This window comes from Piliocolobus tephrosceles, chromosome 15, assembly GCF_002776525.5.
Source record: "Piliocolobus tephrosceles isolate RC106 chromosome 15, ASM277652v3, whole genome shotgun sequence".
NCBI lineage: Eukaryota > Metazoa > Chordata > Mammalia > Primates > Cercopithecidae > Piliocolobus > Piliocolobus tephrosceles.
Genome location: NC_045448.1, coordinates 42,869,584 through 42,892,190, shown reverse-complemented (window position 1 = coordinate 42,892,190; position 22,607 = coordinate 42,869,584). Strand labels below are relative to the sequence as shown.

Below are 22,607 nucleotides of genomic sequence, written 5' to 3'. Positions count from 1 at the left end.
TTATCTGAAAGTACATTCACACTGCATCACAGTGCTTCTTAACTTTCTGCAGGGTGGAGGAGGGCCTAACACTGCCTTTGAGAAACTAAGGAAAACTTACTGGAAAACACACACATACACTCCTATACACTCCCAGTAGACCACAGACATGGTCGCCTATGGACATCAGGTTATTAATACCTAATCTCCCTAACAAGCCAAGATCAAGACATCTGCTGAAGAGGTTGTAACAAGGTAAGTACAAGAACAGAAGAGATGATAGCATAATCAATTAGATGTTAGGAAAAGTTCATTAATTGCTTGTCTGAAAAAAAAAATGAGTAGATGGCTGCTGAAATACTGTCATTTTAAATCTTAAGGTAAAATTATTTGAGAATCTGATTATGTACAACTCAATGACTGGTGAAGCTAAATACAAAACAAAATAACATATGCTCTCTGAATTTCATCCAGATAAATGACTGCTCTTTTATTATTACTATAATCTATATGCTTATAGAAATAAAATACAGATAACTTAATTATGATCCCTTTTAGCAGCATGGCCCATCAGTTGAGAAAAAAATTAGAATGAGATAAAAGAAAAATATACTTCATTGAAGAATAATCAAAACAAAGATAATGTGCAAATTAACTGAAAATTAACACACGAGCCCTGGGGAAACAGAGTTTCCTCAGCAGCCAACTGAGTTGGTGACGGTTTCTCTTCTACTCCTAGGACAAAGATGATACTGGATCCCCACCAATCTTAATGGAAAAGTCTCATTCATTTTCATTCTTAAATGTTTCACTTTTTATTTAATTTATTTTTTCACGCAGAGTCTCACTGTGCCTCCCAGGCTGAAGTGCAGTGGCGTCATCTCGGCTCACTGCAACCTCTGCCTCCCAGGTTCAAGTGATTCTCTTGCCTCAGCCTTCCAAGCAGCTGGGATTACAGGCATGTGCCACCACGCCTGGCTAATTTTTGAATTTTTAGTAGAGATGGGGTTTCACTATGTTGGCCAGGCTGGTCTCAAACTCCTGACCTCAGGTGATCTGCCCACTTAGGCCTCCCAAAGTGCTTGGATTACAGGTGCGAGCCACCGTGCCTGGCCTTCACCATTCTTTTTATTTAAAAAATTATATAAAAATGTGTTTTAAATGAGCTGAACAATTTAGAATATAAATATTTCCAATTTCCAAAATGGGAAAGTGTTAACGTAAGTCCATGAGGTCTCAAATGTTAGCACAAAACCTAAATATAAGCCTAAACTCTCAAATATATATGAATCTAATATAGTAATTTCCCCTCTGTGGGACTCTGACATTGTTACCATTTTGTCTTTTTTCTTTCTTTTTTTTTTTTGAGACGAAGTTTCGCTCTTGTTGCCCAGGATGGAGTGCAATAGTGCTGTATCAGCTCACTGCAACCTCTACCTCCTGTTTTCAAGCAATTCTCCTGCCTCAGCCTCCCAAGTAGCTGGGATTACAGGCGCCCGTCACCACGCCCAGCTAATTTTTGTATATTTAGTAGAGACAGAGTTTCACCATGTTGACCAGGCTGGTCTTGAACTCCTGACCTCAGGTGATCCACCCGCCTTGGCCTCCCAAAGTACTGGGATTACAAGCATGAGCCACCGCGCCCAGCCCTCAATTCCCTTTACAAAGCATTTTTCTTCTTATAGAGCTATTACTTAAGTTTTAAAGCCTTTCAACTATTCTGCTAAAAATTTTCTTTAGGAACAAAAAATGATTTTTTTAGTCATCATTCCTTTTATTGATATCCTCTTTAAATCAAAGGGGAGCATTTCATAATAAGAGATTTCTTAGAATAGCTTTAAGATTTCCTATCTGTTAAGCCAAACAGCAAGTTTTCTCATCTCTTAAGGAACAAAAGCTACACAGCTCTAACATGCTAGCCTGGAATGTGACTCCAGAGCGAACACATTAATTATACACATACTGTCAGAGACATGGTAATGACAAAACAATCCACAATTCATGGATACATAGGATCTCCGTGCTAACAAAAATAAAAATAAAAAAGATAAGCAAGACCAAATGTGTTGAAAATAAAAGTTATGTAAATGTTATGTGGTGATATATATGACACACAATCATGAAATGGAAACCAAACTGGACAAACAGCCTGCTCAACCATACGTTTAGATGCTAGCTTAAGAAAACGAAATGTGTACTTTCAGAAAATTCACGCAAAAATCAGTTTAAAGTTTACTTATAATTTGCTAGACCTTCTAATAAATATAGTATTTGTTATGAAGCACTGGTGAATTTCCATAATGTTGTATGACAATTGTAAAAGGTTCACGAGAAAAACAAGATTTACAAAGACATACGGTCTCTAGTGTAAATTGGCAAATTTTATTTAAACCTAATGAATCCATAAGACTGGACTGTACTGTCTCAATTATGGAGTCTCATTATAACAGCATCCTTAGGGGTTACATTGTGGCACTACCTAAGAAGTAAAAGTGCTTCAATAGGGCTCTGTAGGCAACTCCATCACAAAACCCCACAGAACAGGATCACCTCCCACCAATCTTTTGCTAAGCACTACTCTCTGATAAAGAGTACAGAAGTTTCAATGTTTTGATTTTTTTTTTCAGGTTGGCATGATACAAATGGCAGCACACAAAAACAATGTTAAAAAAATAAACCAAATAAAAGGCTGTACACAAGAACTTATGTTTATTGCAAACAAACAAACAAAAAAAAAAAAGGAAAGAGAAGAAAAGAGAAAATGGTCAGAAGCACAACATATAAGGTTAAGAATTTAAAAGCATCTTACATTCTGCCCTAATGGCAGCATAATTAATAGCAACAAACGGCCGTCTTGCTGCCTGCCGTAGCCGGAGGGTATTTTTGCAGACCTGGCGAGCAAATTTTGTGAAATATGTAGTATGAAGGAAGAAAGCTTGGCGGGTCTTCACTGCAGACTTTGGACTCCCAGTATTTCTAACTGGCATTCCCTGCATGGCCTGGCGGGATACGTGACTTCTAACACGAGGGTCCTGCAAAATCAGAAAACAACAAACACTCAAAGAAATGAACTTGCCCAAACGCATTACTGTTTGCATCATGCTCAAAAGAAAAGCGCACCTTTTAAATCTTTCATGAAGCATCTATAACGTCACTTGGTGCACTACCTCTAAAAGAATTAAAGCGTGCACTTTTGGGAAAGAGGTGGGGAGTAGAGAAGGGAACTGCGGAGAATACTGTACTGTTGTATAGGAATCCATAATAACGTTAACAATAGGTAGTAAGAAACTGCCAAGGGGGTCAACTACACTTTTTTTTTTTTAAATTAAGGAGTCCTGAAAGCCCGTCAGCACTGAAAAAGAGTAGTCACCCACTGGTAAACACAGATGGTTGGCATCTTCAATCTATGAGGATTTTACCAAAATCACATTTAAACTGTTGTTCACCTCAAGATTAAGTCCATACTTCTTATCCCAAAACAGCCACAGGGAGAAAAAATGCTCAATTTGCATTTATGACTTTATGTAGTAAGACACGCCTTCAACAGAATGTAAAGGTTACACAAACTGTTTTCAAAATCAATTAAACATTTAATTTGTAAGCTCTCTACTTATGCTAACATCTCCCACACTCATTGTTTTTTTGTCTGAGACCATTATTCTTAATACTTGATAAAATTGAATTTCTCCCTGCTTCTCTCCACACCTACCCTGAATATTGTAGTGCTATGTTTACCTATAAAGGTAGCTTTCTTCATTTTTTAATTATCCTATACTGTACTTCTGTTTCCAAGGAATAATTAAGCCATTTAAAAACATGACATTTTTCAACACTAAAAAGACTACTGTACCTCTGTAGTTGGGCTAGGAGATAACTTCTCTTCTTCTGACTGGGTGGGCATTTTCAAGCCTCCATATTTTTTCCAATAAAGCCAACAAATTGCACATAATCTACACTGCATATTAGGCGGGCCCCAGGAATACCACTGGTGAGACTGTGTAGCTAAAGCAGAAGAAAAACAAGAAAAATAAGAAAAATGCTATTTAATTTGTAACATCAACACAAAATAATCAAATATTTTAAAAATACTTGTCATGCTTAGTTTACAATGTTATTGTTCCCAGCTTACACGTCAAACATAATAATATATTTGTGTTTTTTTAATACTCAGAACTCATTAAACCAACTTATTTCTATCATTATATAAAGTGCTTGTGGCCCTGTTAAAGCTATTAAGTGAAGTATCCTGTATTACGCATTTTGCTGCCAAGGGAGTTTTTGTTTTATTGATTAAAAATACTCTATTGTGTATGTTTCTGGAAATAGGTTCTCAAAAATATATTATTAGTAGTATTTAAAAAATCTGGGGCCGGGCGTGGTGGCTCACACCTGTAATCCCAGCACTTTGGGAGGCTGAGGCAGGTGGACCACGAGGTCAGGAGATCAAGACCATCCTGGCTAACATGGTGAAACCCCGTCTCTACTGAAAATCCAAAAAAAATTAGCCGGGCCTGGTGGCACGCACCTGTAGTCCTAGTTACTCAGGAAGCTGAGGCAGGAGAACTGCCTGAACCTGGGAGGCAGAGGTTGCAGTGAGCTGAGATCATGCCACTGCACTCCAGCCTGGGTGACACAGTGAGGCGCCATCTCAAAAGAAAAAAAGAAAAAAAAAAAAAAAAAAAAAAAAAAAAATATATATATATATATATATATATATATATATATCAATCCAGGTTTCCAAACCCAGGGTTCAGACACCACTCCAGGGATTATTTAAGGTACTCAGGGAGGTCCCATTGATAAAGTCAGGAATCTAATAAAAACAGGTATCTGTCAGCCAGGTGTGGTGGTAAACTCCTGTAGTCCCAGCCACTACAGAGGCTGAGGCAGCAGGATTGCTTGAGCCTGGGAGGTTGAGGCCACTGTGATTCCACCACTGCATTCCAGCCTGGGTGACAGAGGGAAGTGGGGAGGAGGAGGGGTTTGGGGAGGGGGAGAGGGAGGGAGAAGGGGAGGAGAGAAGAAAGAAACAGATATCTGTTTCACACTCCTTTATTTTAATCAATAGGCAAAATCCTTATATTAAAATCTCCATTTATAGGCAGAATCCCTTTCAAGACTCTAAATCCATATGAAGCGAGCATGGGCAGCTGACATCACAGCATGCTTGAGGCCTAAAACTCAGATGATTTAACAGCTAGCTGAACACTGCAAGCTTGTGTTAGTTTTTGTTTTGTAGTTTAAATTACTGACATGTGACATTTAAAATATACGCACGATAGATCTGAAGTTTAAGAGAAAACATTGAGGTTGAGATATTAAGTTAATTGGGTGCATAAAAAATTGCAATTCTGTAAGTCTGCCTTAAAATATTATTTCTCTGACCTGTAAGTTACCTTTACCAGACTGTTCAAATGTTCAAACAGCACATCAAGATATCAACTAACACTTCACAAACCAATGTGAAAAAGAGAAAATACAGAGACCATTATATTCATGATTATTGGGAATAACACTGTACACCCATCATGTTTTATTTTTGGAGGATTATTATTTTAGGCTTTTATTTGTGTAAATATTTTAGGCCTGTTTTAGGCTTTTATTTATACAAATAAATATTTTATACAAATGAAAGCCTAAAAGCCTTTCCTCCTATAATTTAGAGCTAATAAATCATTAAGACACAAATTTTAAAAATCTTAAAACATTAAGCTATGAATCTATTTTGAGTTCTAAATATAAAATTTCACTGAAAACCTGTTTTACGTAAACCAATCAAATCATGCACATCATTTTAATAACTGTCAATAAATGCCTTTCTCCTTAAATAACTCAAATTCAATTGGAGAGTAGGTATCATTTAATAAATAGAAAACATCAAGTTCTACCTCTCTATAAGGATAAATCCTATATTAAGATACATTTTATCATGGAGATTAGTAATACATGAGTCTAAAGTAAGTATTATAAAATAAAAATAGCTTATTCATCATGCACACATAAAAATAACAGAATAATCATTTAAGGGGATATACGTGAGTGTGAAAGGGGTTTGCAAGTTATTTATTTATTTATTTATTTATTTATTTATTTATTTGGAGACGAAGTTTCGTTCTGTCACCCAGGTTGGAGTGCAATGGCGCAATCTCAGCTCACTGCAACCTCTGCCTCCCGGGTTCAAGCTATTCTCCTGTCTCAGCCTCCTGAGTAGCTGGGATTACAGGTGCACACCACCAAGCCCGGCTAATTTTTTGTATTTTTAGTAGAGATGGGGTTTCACCATATTGGCCAGGCTGGTCTCGAACTCCTGACCTCAGGTGAATCATCTGCCTTGGCCTCCCAAAGTGCTGGGATTACAGGCATGAGCCACAGCGCCCTGCCTGCAAGTTAAAATTAAGCCACTACCATTTGTCTGTAGGATTCTTTTCATTTTCATTTAAATATACACGAACTTCGAAATCCAAGAAATCCCAATTCAAGGTATTTATGATGCTATCCATGTAAAAGCCTGACTAAAGAATTTTTTTCCACAAATTGTTTCCCTTTGTGCTCCCATGGTCAAAAAATTGTTAAACACATCCCTATGTACCATTTCTACGAATTCAGCAACTTGGCTCACACCTTCCTTGGGATCAGTGGATTTAATTGTACTCATAGCTGTCCCTCATTTCTATGTCCTTCCTGAAGACAGTAGGCTACATGTACTCTCAAAGAGCTATTAAGAACCCAAAATGGGGCACCAAGTAGGTTTTCAATAAACATTAGTTTCTTTCCCTCTCCCATCCCAGGCTACCTTAACTGGAAGGAAACAGATGATAATATCACCAATGCCCCATTAAGATATCGTATCCTTGCTTGAGATTTAAAAGAAACACATAAAGTCTATCAACTACCTAACAGTTCACTTCACCAACCCCATTTAACACCATGGGCAAATAAAATACTGCCAGCACAGATAAATATAGTGGGATCCTGAGGTCAAAAGCAAGTATCATAGAATAGCATTTCCCAAACTGGTGCATTGAGGGAACAGCACCTTATCCACATAGAGGCCTTTCCTACAGAATTACTTGGAGCTTTAATTTGTCAAAGTATACTGAGAAACTCCAAAAGGGGATTTGATATGCATTGTGGGACCACAGCTTCTGCACAGATAATATGGCTCTAAACACAACTCAGCAAACACTGCTATGAAATAATCAACGAACCACAAGAGTACATCAAAGGAACTCCAATGCCTAACTTGAGTGTGTAGTATGTAATAAGGATTCAATAAACAGTCCCTCTGTTCCAAGCCAAAGGTAAGGAGGGGCATCTGCTCATTTGGAGGAGACACGCTTCTGCCTTCCAAGGTGCACCGTACTGACCTCAGGCAAATCCTAGACGCTCACACCCCATGAGTCATAACAGTTCCTGATGCTTAACTGACCTGCTGGAGAAAACTTACCATAGCAGCTCTCACAGGCTCTCCCTAAAAGAGGATTCTGAGGCTGGAACGTGGTCCCCACAGCTCCATTCACAGCACCAGGCTTCCCATTACTAGTGGATATTTGGTTGGGATTTGGTTTGCTGCTTTCAATGAAATTAAAATAAGGTGATAAAATGATTTGTACAATAAGGCAAAAAGCTCTATATCATTACTGATTTACTTTCACTATTTAATAAACATAAACAAACATTTTTAAATGTGTGGTGAAGAAGAAATAAACTGGTAAAAGCAAGGTGTTAAAATGAACTCACACTACTCATCTTTATAAAACAAGTCTATGTAAAAAAGAATCACTTACGCCTGACATTCATGAAGTAAATACTGTCCCATCTCTTTTCTGATCCGAATACAATTTCCTTAAAACATCCTCTGACACTTTTGAAAGAGACAAGTTACCATTTATAAAGTCTCCCAAGAAAATATTTATTTGGATCAAACAAATTAATTGAAACGCAACATGGTTGTTGTCACTGTCCAGTTCCTGCTGCTGGTGTGGGGGCTGCTGGCTACTGCACTCCAGCTCTCCAGGGAGCTGCACAAAAGCCACACGCTTAGCAGATGCTGTGGGGTCAACAGGGCCCATCTCCAGGTTACTTAGGACTTCAAGAGCTTCTGGCCACTCATGATAACCACTCTTATTACATCTGAAATTTTATAAGGAATATTACATAGCATTTGAAATTTTAAAAACCAATAAAGGTATTTGGAGGTTTTCCTTTTTAAGAGAGTATTTTTGTTTTTGTTTTTGTCTTTTTTGAGATGGAGTCTTGCTCATCACCCAGGCTGGAGTGCAGTGGCGTGATCTCGGCTCACTGCAAGCTCTGCCTCCCGGGTTCACGCCATTCTCCTGTCTCAGCCTCCCGAGTAGCTGGGACTACAGGTGCCTGCCAACGCCCCCGGCTAATTTTTTGTATTTTTAGCAAAGAGGGGGTTTCACCGTCTTAGCCAGGATGGTCTCGATCTCCTGACCTTGTGATCCACCCTCCTTGGCCTCCCAAAGTGCTGGGATTACAGGCGTGAGCCACCGCGCCTGGCCAAGAGAGTATTTTTTTAAGAGGAGAAAAGAGAGGCGGAAGGATGACTTGAAGCCAGGAGTTAGGAGACCAGCCTGGGCAACACAGTGAGACTCTGTCTCTACAAAAACAAAAATAAAAATTACCCAGGCATAGTGGCATGTGCCTGTAGTCCCAGCTATTCAGAAGGCTGGGGTGGGAGCATCAATCACTTGAGCCCAGGAGTTAGAAGCTACAGTGAGCCATGATCATGCCACTGTACTCCACTGCAGCCTGGACAACAGAGGAAGACCCTTTCTTTTAAGGGAGCAGGGAGAGGAAGAGACATCTACCATAAGTCGATATGCAAATCTCACAAAGACCAAGTCAACAGAGCCATTAATTCCTTAGAAACATGTAGCCCAGATTATCTTGGTATTTCCCAGGCAAACAAGGCTAGCTTTTCCCCATGTATGGTAGGCTAACTCCCCCACTGCTTATAAGCTGTGCCCAAGAACACTGCACAGATATACATAGCATGTTCTCAATAAATTCATAATTCATTTAATGTATATTTATTCAGTGCCTAATAAATAAAAGTCTCTGACCTCAAGGAGCTTTCATTCTAGATGACTTTTTGTGTTTATTTGCTAGACAGAAAATAAGCAAAATAAATTAGTAAATTATTTATCGAAAATGAATGTTGAATGGCTAAGTGCAGATTATATGTTGTCTTCCCATATCTACTGACGCAATGAGACCACAACTATCAAGACAGCTGAAGTCAGAGTTGACTCAAGGTCTCCCACTTTCCATAATTCCATTCACCTGTTAAAGCCTGGTTTGTAAAGCTGGTCTGGCCTGACAGCAAAGACCCTAAGATTTCTTTTTGGTATTGTTATTACAACTATCAGGTGACACTCCCACCACTGCTACCAGAAGAAATCATTTAACCACTGAGGTCTCTATTCTATAAAATAGGACTATTATTTACACTTCTAACCTGTGTCAGCAATGTATGTTAAAGACAAATTGGTTTGTTTGTTTGTTTGTTTGTTTTAGATGAAGTCTCGCTCTTGTCACCCAGACTGGAGTGCAATGGTGTGATCCTGGCTCACTGCAGCCTCCACCCCCAGGTTCAAGCGATTTGAACTGCCTCAGCCTCCTGAGTAGCTGGGATTACAGGCGCCTGCCACCAATCCCGGTTAATTTTTATATTTTTAGTAGAGACGGGGTTTCACCATGTTGGCCAGGCTGGTCTCAAACTCCTGGCCTGAGGTGATCCGCCCGCCTCAGCCTCCCAAAGTGCTGGGATTACAGGTATGAGCCACCATGCCTGGCCTATTTATTTTTTTGAGATGGCATTTTACTCTTTCACCCAGGCTAGAGTGAAGTGGCGTGATCTCGGCTCACTGCAACCTCTGCCCCCGACAGGTTCAAGCGATTCTCCTGCCTCAGCCTCCCAAGTCGTTGGGATTACAGGCTCCCGCCACCATGCTCAGTTAATTTTTGTATTTTTAGTAGAGACGGGGTTTCACCTTGTTGGCCAGGTGGTCTTGAACTCCTGACCTCAGGTGATCCACTTACCTCGGTCTCTCAAAGTGCTGGGATTACAGGCGTGAGTCACTGTGCCCAGCCAACAAATTGGTTTTTAAAAGACATTTTTCTTTTTTTTGAGGCAGGGTCTCACTTTGTCACCCAGGCTGGTATGTAGTGGTGTGATCACCACTCACTGCAGTGTTGACCTGCTGAGCTCAGGTGATACTCCCACCTCACCCTCCCAAGTAGCTGGGACTGCAGGTGTGTGCCACCATGCCTGGCTCTTTTCTTTTTTTTTTTTTTTTTTTTTGGTAGATACAGGGACTCTATGTTGCTCACGCTGGTCTTGAATTTCTGGGTTCAAGGGATCACCCCACCTCAACAGGTGTGAGCCTTTAATTTTTTTTAATTAAAGGTCATGCCTGACCTTTAATTAATTAATTTATTTTTTTTGAGGCAGGATCACCCAGGCTGGAGTGCAGTGGCATTACCACGGCTCACTGCAGCCTCAACCTCTCAGGCTCAGGTGATCCTCGCACCTCAGCCTCCCAAGTAGCTGGGACTACTGTCACACACCACCATGCCTGGTTATAAAATACATTTTTAAAAATGTATTATTTATTATCTGTCTATCTACTTAATTTTTTTAGAGACAGGATCTCACTCTGTTGCCCAGACTACAGTGGCATGATCACAACTCACTGCAGCATCAAACCCCTGGGCTCAAGCAATCCCCCCACCTCAGCCTTCCAAGTAACTGGGCCTACAGGCATTTGCCTCCATGTCTGGGTAATTTTAAAATTTTTTTGTAGAGATGAGGTCTCACTACTTTGTACAGACTGAGCTCAAACTCGTGGCCTCAAGCGATCTTCCTGCCTCAGCCTCCCAATCTGTTGGGATTACAGGCATGAGCCACTGTACCTGGCCCTAAAACATATTAACATATATTAAATCAGATAGAAGGTGTTTCTCTTCTTACAGTTTTCAGGTGAAACTACACTAAGTGAAAAGTGGCAATTTAGAATGACTAGCATTTTCAATAATATACAATATTCCTTTTTTAAAAAAATCTACTATATATAGATAAAACTCATTTCCCCTTGGGGTCAAATGACTGGCCAGAGGTTTTCCAGAAATACGAAAATTTCTGATATTTAACCCAGGGCTAAATATGCATGTTGAAAAAGAGCTAATACAAATGTACAGTTGAGCTGCCTTAAAAAAGAATGAGAGCAAAGTTCATTGCTCAACTGAATCTAGAACGTTATTTGACTGAATACATCACTTGTCTTAATAATAATCACAAAAGGAAAACAAGTGTGCCAAGACTGCATATAGACATGTGAATCACATAAAATATGTTCTGCAAAACCAGGTACCTACAGATTAATTCCCAGGGGACAAATGATTGATGTCATTGTGACAATCTGTGACTGTAAGCAAACATTTTTAACGTTTTAAAAGACACATTATATGAAATTGCCCTTTCTTTTATCTAATGCTCAAATCTCCCCTCACTCCCCTCATCTGTGCTCCAGATTCCAGCCCTCCTGCCCCCCAGAGAACACTGTACACTCCCTCTCTCACGCAGCAGTGCTCACCATGCCAATAAGATCATCAATGATCTCCATGTTATTAAATTCCTTGGCTATTTCCCACCAGCATCCAACACGGTCAAATCTCTTTCCCCCTCCTTGAAACATACTCCTCTCTTAGCTTCTGTGATACCATACTCACCTAGCTATCCTTGTTTAGCTTATCATATTCTATCCGATCTATAAATACTGGATTTATTCAAGGCTAAGTTAAGGCTCTTTTCTTATTGCTCTCCCTCAGAAATCTTACCTATGGTTTCAAATATAATTATTGTATGCTGATGAAGCTCAAATATGTATCTCTAGTCCAGACTTTTCCACACTGAATTTAAGACCAATACATCCAGTATTTGGTGATAGCATATTGAACAACTCTTTTCCGATAAACTCAGAATGACCCAACCTGATTCTCTGCCAGTTTCTGAGCTTAACAAATAGCATGATAATCCACTTTACTGTGCCAGAAACCTAGGATTCACACTAGACACCCCCTGCCTGCCATACAAGTCAGTCACCTCCAAATATCACACCATTTCCAGAGCTACTACTCTAGGTCAAGCTAGTGTTATCTTTCCTCTCCAAGAACTTCATAACTGGTCCCCCTGCATCTACTCTTAGTCCTCTTCCTCAAACCACTTCCCAACATATAGCAGGTGATCTTAAAGTGCTAACCTGACCATGACTCTTCATTGTTTAAAATCAATTTCCACTGTTCATGAGAACTCCCAGGTAACATAGGGAGACACTGTCTCTACAAAAAATAAATTAGTTGGGTGTGGTGGTGCATGCCTGTAGTCCCAGCTACTTGGGGGGCTGAGGTGGGAGGATCACTTGAGCCCGGGAGGTTGATGCTGCCGTGAGCCATGATTGCACCGTTGCACTTAAACCAAGGTGACAGAGCAAGACGACCCCATCTCACAAAACAAAACAAAAATAAAGCAAAATTTTATTCACAAAAACAAGCAGTAGGTCAGATTTGGCTTGAGACTATAGTTTGCTGATCCCTGATTTAGATAACATTGACTCCAAAGTCAAAGTAAAGCCAAATGGAAACAATTATCTGGGTTACTTGGTCAAAACTAGTTAAATGTATTATTTCATGGTGGCAGCACTTTGAAGTATAAGAAAGCTGCTACGCTTGCTTTTGAAAATCTAAGACACATGAGTTGCAACAGTATTTTATTTGAGGAGTGGCTCTTTCATAAATTCATCACATAAAACATATGATTTAGAAGGAATTAGAAAACCACCCTGTAGATGGGCTATATAATTCTTAATAAAAATTACAGACTCTAAAAAGTACATGTTCTTAAAATCAAACCAGAGTTATCTGCCTTGAGGTAAAAGATCAATATGAAAGATCACCACTCATTGTCTATGAGGCCTCCTACATGTATATAAAAACATGTATTATACAGAGTATCAAAATTCCGGAAACAAAAGGCTAGTTATTAAGCAACTGTAAATAGGTTGAAGAGGGAGAAAAGGCTTGGAGCAGCACGTAGAATTGTGCAATAAATTTCATTTTAATCCTAAAAGAATCTAGGATAGAACAATATACACGTGGTGCTTCATAAACCAATTCTTCCTGAACAAATGAATAAGCAAACTCTGAAAATCTCAACAGAAGGATACAGCAATTTATATTTCTTTTAAATTTTTTGCAGAAACGAGGTCCCCCAAAGTGCTGGGATTATAGGCATGAGCTACCATGCCCAGCCTCATTTAAAACAAAGCAAATGGAAAAAAAAAAAAAAAGGCATTCATTTTGAGATGACAATGATTTCTGAATTCAAAGTATAATAATGATAGAACACTAAACACACAAAAAAAATCAAAACCTCTCCATTATTTATCACTTGGTTCTAATGGCAGTAAGAACCATACTTGGCAAATAATAATTTATCATTATTATTTACCAAGTATGGTTCTAACTGCCATTAGAACCAAGAAAACAATGTAAAAATCCTCAAATAAACAACAAACCTCCAAAGAGCAGTATGTATTACCCAAACAAAATCTATAGTTTGAAAAGCTGCTAGCTTTCTGAAACACATTTGCTTCAAATAATACAGCCGTTTCATAGGTTTTCTGGCACTTTCCCTGCAGCTTTGATTTGATAAAAGTATAGTATATAGTACATTTCTTCCTCTATTCTTTAGGCTAGACTATTTCAGGTTTCTCTCACTGGCTCCCTTTTATTGTAGGGGTATAATAGTAAGTCTCATGCTTTGTAGAAGAAGAAAGATACACAAAAGTTCAAATTTTGCTGAAATTGAACAAAATGACATATTCTACAATGACAAAATTAAGACCATAACAAATATTTTAAAAGATTTCAATTACTTACTAAGTTGGGATATATACTTGTTTCAGTTTACTTTCAGCTTCTGCAGCTTTTAGACGTTTCTAATTCAAAAGATGAATAAAACATTTTACATGCAATGCCTAATTATTACTACTGTTCATTGTCTTAAAAATTCACAAGAAAATATGTATTAAAGTGTAATTCAAAAATTACAATTTTAAGATAATCTTTTCTTTCATATGCATATTCTTAGACTGCAATAATGTCTAAGAAAAGTCACTAGGTTCTGTGGTACAATACCATTTTAGGCATAGATTTAAAAAAATAAAGCAATGAGCAACTCCATTTTCCATTCCTCTATGAGTGAATAAACAGGAACTTTCAAAAGTAACCATTTTTACTTTTCAAATTTAGTTTCTACTTTATTACTTATTTGCCTTTCTAGAAGAAAACACACACACACACACACATACTCTGTCTCTGCTTTTAGAAAAATATTCAGAGATTATTTGTTTTCAAAATCCAGGCAAGAGGAGTAACTGTGGCTATTCTAAGTAGAACTAAATAAGCATTTATTCTCAAATGTTGGGAGATATGCACTAAACTTTAAACCTCAGCTGAACTTATTTTACTGGAACCAATTAGGAGCCATATGTAGGGAAAGGAATGGGAAGATTATATAATCAAATCCAGACACTGACCAACATGATAGTGTAGGCAAATAGAGAAGCAAAATAACATACGGTTGATGTCCAAAAATAAGACAAACCAGAATAAAAGGCTATCTTCTATTTTCCCAATGAGGAGAAAACAGAAATACTTAGGGGGACAACTTGAAACTTTTAGAACAGGGTTGAAATTTTTGGAAAGAATATTATTGAGGCCGGGCGTGGTGGCTCAAGCCTGTAATCCCAGCACTTTGGGAGGCCAAGACGGGCGGATCATGAGGTCAGGAGATCGAGACCACCCTGGCTAACACGGTGAAACCCCATCTCTACTAAAAAATACAAAAAAACTAGACGGGCGAGGTGGCGGGCACCGGTAGTCCCAGCTACTCAGGAGGCTGAGGCCGGAGAATGGCGTGAACCTGGGAGATGGAGCTTGCAGTGAGCTGAGATCCGGCCACTGCACTCCAGCCTGGGCGACAGAGCGAGACTCCATCTCAAAAAAAAAAAAAAAGAATATTATCTACTTTTCAACCATTCTTGATACCATCATCTCCATCTTTAGAGACTCTTTTTAAATTTAATAACACAGGTTTCCAGACTACATGGTCTTGATCTATACCTAAGCTGTTCATAATAAGCACTTTCTGAATTATATTAATATCGACACTGGAAATTTTTCAACAAGCCTTGGGTATCTATTCACTATTCGTGACCTCAACAATTCACCATGGTACTTTTTGTTTTCAATTTTTTATTTATTTTTAGAGATGGGGTCTTGTTATGTTGCCCAGGCTGGACATGAACTCCTGGGCTGAGCAATCCTCCTGTCTTGGTCTCCCAAAATGCTGGGAATATAGGTGCACACCACCACACCCAGCTCACTATGATATTTTAAAAGTGATTCATAAAGTTTTTTTTAGAGCATCTAATACTTGCCACTGTATAACCTACATATATAGGAAAAATAATGTCTGTGTTAAATATATTTGCTTCTATATCAGTTCTAATATGTGCCTATACAAATATAACACAAGTATTGGCTGATGTCACTTCAGGAAAATGTACCGTTCCCCAGAGTTAGTATTATTTAAAAAATAAGTAATTGAGAGTTACCTGAATTTAGGATATTTGAGAAGGACTCAAAAATTAAATTTAAGAAAAAGCTTATGTACAGTACCAAAACACCATACTAGTAAGACTACTACAGTTAAGGTCAAGGATTTTGGGAGTATAGCCACACAAATGTCATGTAAAGAGGTTTCAGAAGATCTTTAAAAATATATCAAATTATATGGCTGATGACATTGGTCTAAATTCTCAATTCTTCATAAAAATAACTTGTTCTGGCCGGGCGCGGTGGCTCAAGCCTGTAATCCCAGCACTTTGGGAGGCCGAGACGGGTGGATCACGAGGTCAGGAGATCCAGACCATCCTGGCTAACACGGTGAAACCCCGTCTCTACTAAAAAATACAAAAAAAAACTAGCCGGGCGAGGTGACGGGTGCCTGTGGTCCCAGCTACTCGGGAGGCTGGGGCAGGAGAATGGCGTAAACCCGGGAGGTGAAGCTTGAAGTGAGCTGACATCTGGCCACTGCACTCCAGCCTGGGCGACAGAGTGAGACTCCATCTCAAAAAAAATAAAAAATAAATAACTTGTTCAAGAGGTTTGTGTTAGCATCACATCTTTGATCAGTGCCATGAACTACAAAGAGATGAAGTACCAGTCAAATGCAAGGAAAATAATGCCTCTCTAGTGGTATCTCTCCAAAATATTTATCATAATTCATGCTGAAATCAGGGAAATATTAAGATTAAAATCTTAAATAATATCCTAAAGATATGAAATCGTAGAGTTTAAAGTAGTCTGGAAAAAGTAAGGTAAACAAATTTAAAATTAGTACACTGCTAAAAAATATTAAAATATAAACAAAGCTAATTTTAATGCAACCATATTGGTAGCAATAGGAAAAAAATTACCTGTTGCACATATCTGTCAGTAGTTTTCCACATGTAATAATATTCAATGATGCTAGTCAACGATTTCCAAGGAAGCTGAAAAAAAAAATCAATATATCATCTACGTTAACATGTAATAAAATGAGATGAAAATAAGCTACTATAGAAAGTGCTTTCCTTTAAAAACTACTTTTTTTTTTTTTGAGACAGACTGCCACTTTGTTGCCCAGGTTAAAGTGCAGTCGCCCAATCTCAGCTCACAGCAACCTCTGCTTCCTGGGTTCAGGCAATTCTGCCTCAGCCTCCCAAGTAGCTGGGATTAGAAAGAAGCACATGCCACCATGCCCGGCTAATTTTTTGTATTTTATAGAGACAAGGTTTCACCATGTTGGCCAGGCTTGTCTCCAACTCCTAACCTCAGGTGATCCGCCCGCCTCGGCCTCCCAAAGTGCTGGGATTACAGGTGCGAGCCACCACACTTGATCCTTAAAAACCACTTCTTTAAAATAATGAAGCAAATATCCATATGGAAGATTCATTCTAGAATATTTTGAGAAATTTAAAATTAATCCTTAGGAAACGGTACCCCAAACAAGTCATATTCAGTAAGAGACTCTAATACAATATATTCCATTTCTCATTCCGTTTATAAATTTTACTAAAAAATATAAACATCATAACTGATAACATTTCTTTCTCTTTTTATTTAAGAGACAGGGTCACCCAGGCTGCAGTGCAGTGGCATGATCATAGCTCACTGCAGTCTCAACCGCCCAGGGTCTAGTGGTCCTCCTGCCTCAGCCTCCTCAGCTGGGACTACAGGTGTGACACCATGCCCGGCTAGTTTTTTTTTATTTTCTGTTGAGTTGGGGGGTCTCCCTATGTTACCCAGGCTGGTCTCCAACTCCTAGGCTCAAGCAATCCTTCCACCTCAGCCTCCCAAAGTCCTAGGATCACAGATGAGCCACCGTGACCAGCCCTGATAACATTTCATGACTTACTCAGGAAAGTTCTCAAGCTACAGGTGAGGCTGCAGCACTATTTTAGAAACGGTATTTAAATAGCCTGAGTTACTTCAGCTTCCAAAGATGGCAGCTAAGACTGTGTGTCATTTGGTCTCTGCATATCCTTGAAAGAAGCATTGAGGAGGGTAGGAGAGACAGTCTTTCTTTTTTTTTGGCGTTTCACTTTGTCGCCCAGGCTGGAGTGCAGGGGCACGATATCGGCTCATTGCAAGCTCTGTCTCCTGGGTTCACGCCATTCTCCTGCCTCAGCCTCCCAAGCAGCTGGGACTACAGGCACCTGCCAACCCGCCCAGCTAATTTTTTTGTATTTTTTAGTAGAGACGGGGTTTCACCATGTTAGCCAGGATGGTCTCGATCTCCTGACCTCGTGATCTGCCCGCCTCAGCCTCCCAAAGTGCTGGGATTACAGGCATGAGTCACTGCGCCCTGCCGAAAGAAGTGATGAGGAGGGCAGGACAGACAGTCTTGAATCGTTGATGCCACCCCCCTCCCATCCCCTGGCAGAGGCCTTGCAGTGCCAGAGTCTGTGCATATGGGGGAAGAACATCACAGTGACTAGGGGACTTTACACTGAACTTAGTACTGCCCTGTGACAGCAGAGAATAAACCCATGCTGGGGTCAGCCAGTACCTGTGCAGGGAGGGAGAATCTGTACCAGACCTAGCCAGATAATCACCCATCCCATAGGTTGGAACTTGAGTTTCTCAACAAGCCTGGTGACCATGGGCTGAAGTGCTCTGAGGACCTAGGTAAACTTGGAAGACAGTCTAGGTACACAAGGACTTCAACTCCTAAACAATTCCTAGGGCTGGGCTGGACTCAGAGCCAGAGGACTTAGGGTGGCACGTGACCTAGGGAGACACCCAGGGTGGCTAAAGGAGTGATTGCACCACCCCTCCCCCAAACCCAGGCAGTACAGCTCAGGGGCAAAAACATCTCCTTCCTTCTGCTTAAGGGATGGAAAGTGAAGAGTAAAGAGGACTTTGTCTTGCATCTTGGATACCTGCTCAGCCACAGCAGGATAGGGCCCCAGACAGAGTCATGAGGCCCCCACTGCAGGTCCTAGCTCCTAGACACATTTCTAGACACCATCTGGACAAAACGGAACCTGCTGCCTTAAAGGAAGGACCCAGTCCCTGCAAGAGTCATCAGCTGCTGACTAAAGAGCCCATGGGCCCAGCCCCGAGTAACCAGCAGCAATGCCCGGGTAGTACACCATGGGCCTTGGGCTCTGAGATGTGCTGACTACAGGTGTGACCCAGCACATTCCCAGCTATAGGTGGCTATGGTGAAAGGCTTCTTCTGTTTAAGAAGATAGACAAGTAAAGGGATGTTGTTGTTTTGTACCTTAGGTACCGCTCAGCCACAGTGGGGTAGAGGAATAAGCAGGCTCTTGGGGTCCCCAGGGAAATGAGGTTCAGGCCTCAGCTCCTGAACCACATTTCTGGACCTGTCTTGGGCCAGAGGGGAGCCCAGTTCCCTGAAAGGTGATCCCAGGCCAGGCAGTATTCCCCACCAGCTGACTGAAATGAAGAGCCCTTGGGCTTTAAGTGTACATTGGAGGTGGCCTGGCAGAACTACCCCCACCCCCAATCGTGGCTGGGTGGTGGTGTCCACAGGGAGACCCCTCTGCCTGTGGAAAGGGGAAGGAAAAGCAGGATTGATTTTATATTGTGGTTTGAGTCCCAGCTTAGTCACAGTAGAACAGAACATCAGATAAATATCTAAGGTTTTTGACTCCAATCCCTGGTTCTCAGACAGCATCTCTGGACTCACCAGGGCTTGGAGGAACTCACTGTCCTGAAGGGAAGGACACAAACCTGTCTCACTTTGGCATCTGCTGATAGTAGAGCCCTAGGGCCTTGAGTTAGCATAGGTGGTAGCAAATGAGCAGTTATGGCAGGCATGACCCAGCACAGTCCCAGTGGTGGTAGCCACAAGAGTGTTTGCATCACCACACCCCAGTTCCAGGTAGCTCAGGGGAGGGAGAGGGGATGGGGGAGAGGGGAGGGGATGGGGGAGAGGGGAGGGGGTGGGAGTGGGGGGGAGTGGGGAGGGGAAAGGGAGACGGAGAGACACTGTTTCTTTGAGAGAAAGGGAAAAGAACAAGAGTCTGTATGGTAATCCAGAGAATTCTGGATCTAATCCGAGACCACCAAGGGAGTACTTTGCGTCTGCAAAAACCACAGTGATATTGGGCTTGGGGCCCAAGTCCTTTAGAAAGCCTTTTTAAGAAGGATGGACACAAACAAGCCCAGACTGTGAAGACTACAATAAATACCTAACTCTTCAATGCTCAAACACTAACGAACATCTACAAGCATCAAGATCATCCGGGAAAACATGACCTCACCAAACAAACTAAATAAGTCAGGAGGGACCAATGCTGGAAAAACAAGAGACATGTGACCTTTCAGATAGAGAATTCAAAATAGCTGGCTGGGCACAGTGGCTCATGCCTGTAATCCCAGCACTTTGGGAGGCCGCAGCAGGAGGATCACATAAGGTCAGGAGTTCGAGACCAGCCTGCTCAATGTGGCGAAACCCTGTCTCTACTAAAAATACAAAAAAAAATTAGCCAGGCACAGTGATGCATGTCTGTAATCGCAGCTACTTGGGAGGCTGAGGCATGAGAATTGCTTGAACCCGGGAGGTGGAGGTTGCAGTGAGCCAAGATCATGCCATTGCACTCCAGCCTGGGTAACAGAACAAGACTCTCTCTGTCTCCCAAAAAAAAAAAAGAATTCACGACAGCTGTTTTGAGGAAACTCAAAGAAATTCAAGATAACAGAGAGCAGGAATTCAGAATTCTGTCAGACAAATTTAACAAAGAGATTGAAATAAAAAGAATCAACCAGAAATTCTTGAGTTAAAAATGTAATTAACATGCTGAAAAAAATGCATCAGAGTCATTCAATAGTGGAACTAATTAAGCAGAAGAAAGAATTATTGAACCTGAAGACAGGCTATTTGAAAATACCCACTCAGAGGAGAGAAAAAAGCAAAGAATAAAAACAATGAAGCCCGCCTACAGGATCTAGAAAATAGCCTTGAAAGAGCAAATCTAAGAGTTATTGGTCTTAAAGAAGAGGTAGAGAAAGAGAGGCAGGAAGATTATTCAAAGGGATAATATCAGAGAACTTCCCAAACCTGGAGAAAAATATCAACATCAATATTCAATAAGGTTATAATCAAACTCCCAAAGTTCAAAGATAAGGAAAGAACCTCAAAAGCAACAAGACAGCAAAAACAAATAACTTATAACGGAGCTCCAATACGTTTGGCAGCAGACTTCTCAATGGAAACCTTACAGGCCAGGAGAGAGTGGCATGACATATTTAAAGTGCTGAAGGAAAAGACCTTTACCCAAGAATAGTATATCCAGTGAAAATATCCTTCAAACGTGATAGAGAAATAAAGACTTCCTGACAAACAAAAGTTGAGAGATTTCATCAACACTAGACCCGTCCAATAAGAAATGCTAAAGGGAGTTATTTAATCAGGAAAAAAAACAGATGTCGGTGAGCAAAAAGAAATCATCTGATGGTACAAAACCCGATGGTAATAGTAAGTACACAGAAAAACACATCGAGTATTGTAACACTGTAATTGTGGTATGTAAACTACACTTAAGTCTTAAGTAGAAAGCCCGAATGATGAACCAATCAAAAATAATAACTACAACTTTCCAAGACATAGTACAATAAGACACAGAATCAACAAAAAGTTAAAAAGCGGAATGAAGTTAAAATGCAGTTTTCTAACTATTAGGTTTCAGTGTGTGTGTGTGTGTGTGTGTGTGTGTGTGTGAGAGAGAGAGAGAGAGAGAGAGATGTTCCAAGAGGTGATTATTACATATTGCACACCTGTATCAAAATATTTCACAGGCTGTGGTGTCGTGGCTCACGCCTGTAATCCTAGCACTTTGGGAGGCTGAGGCAGGCAGATCACAAGGTCAGGAGATCGAGCCCATCCTGGCCAACATGGTGAAACCCGGTCTCTACTAAAAATACAAAAATTAGCTGGGGCTGGTCGTGGTCGCCTATAATCCCAGCACTTTGGGAGGCCAAGGCAGGCGGGCTGCTTGAAGCCAGGAGTTTAAGACCAGCCTGGGGCCGGGCGCGGTGGCTCAAGCCTGTAATCCCAGCACTTTGGGAGGCCGAGACGGGCGGATCACGAGGTCGGAGATTGAGACCATCCTGGCTAACACGGTGAAACCCCGTCTCTACTAAAATACAAAAAACTAGCCGGGCAAGGTGGCGGACGCCTGTAGTCCCAGCTACTCGGGAGGCTGAGGCAGGAGAATGGCGTGAACCCGGGAGGTGGAGCTTGCAGTGAGCTGAGATCCGGCCACTGCACTCCAGCCTGGGCGACAGAGCGAGACTCCATCTCAAAAAAAAGACCAGCCTGGCCAACAGTGAAACCCCGTCTCTATTGAAAATAAAAAAACTAGCTGGGCATGGTGGCACGTGCCTGTAGTCCCAGCTACTCAGGAGGCTGAGGCAGGAGAATCACCTGAATCTGGGAGGTGGAGGTTGCAGTGAGCAGAGATTGCACCACTGCACTCCAGCCTGGGTAACAGAGTGAGACTTTGCCTCAAAAAATAAATTAATTAATTAAATTCAATAAAAATATAAAAATTAGCTGGGGCTGGTGGCATGTGCCTCTAGTCTCAGCTACTCGGGAGGCTGAGGCAGGAGAATCGCTTGAACCCGGGAGTCAGAGGTTGCAGTGAGCCAAGATTGCGCCACTGCATTCCAGCCTGGCAACAGAGAGAGAGAGACTCCGTCTCCAAAAAAAAAATAATTTTTTAATTAAAAAATTTCATGTACCCCATAATTATATACACCTACTATGAACCAGCAAAAACTAAAAATAAAAATTGTAAAAAGAAAAGAAAAATGTTTAAAAAGAAAATGGCCAAGAATTATTCAAACTTAACGGAAAACAAAAAAACAGTTCTAGGATGCTCAGAGAATTATAAATAGAATAATTACAAAGAAAAACATACTCAGGCACATTGTGGAAGTAAAAATGCTAAAAACCAAAAGTAGAC

General features: G+C 40.6%; 1 protein-coding gene across 5 annotated transcripts in view; it reads right to left on the bottom strand.

The window, feature by feature from the left end:
- MTA3 (metastasis associated 1 family member 3) overlaps positions 1 to 22,607 on the bottom strand; it is a 187,364-nt gene that overhangs the window by 43,962 nt on the left and 120,795 nt on the right. For 3 of the 5 annotated variants that reach the window (XM_026456106.1, XM_026456109.1, XM_026456107.1), the window contains exons 8-12: positions 16,548 to 16,622; positions 13,945 to 14,003; positions 7,427 to 7,551; positions 3,830 to 3,981; positions 2,789 to 3,011 (exon numbers count right to left, since the gene is read on the bottom strand). In XM_026456106.1, the coding sequence (XP_026311891.1) occupies positions 2,789 to 3,011; positions 3,830 to 3,981; positions 7,427 to 7,551; positions 13,945 to 14,003; positions 16,548 to 16,622 (634 nt within the window). Of the gene's footprint in view, positions 1 to 2,666; positions 3,012 to 3,829; positions 3,982 to 7,426; positions 7,552 to 13,944; positions 14,004 to 16,547; positions 16,623 to 22,607 lie in introns of those variants that run through there. The other 2 variants (XM_026456108.1, XM_026456110.1) reach the window with 2 other exon arrangements.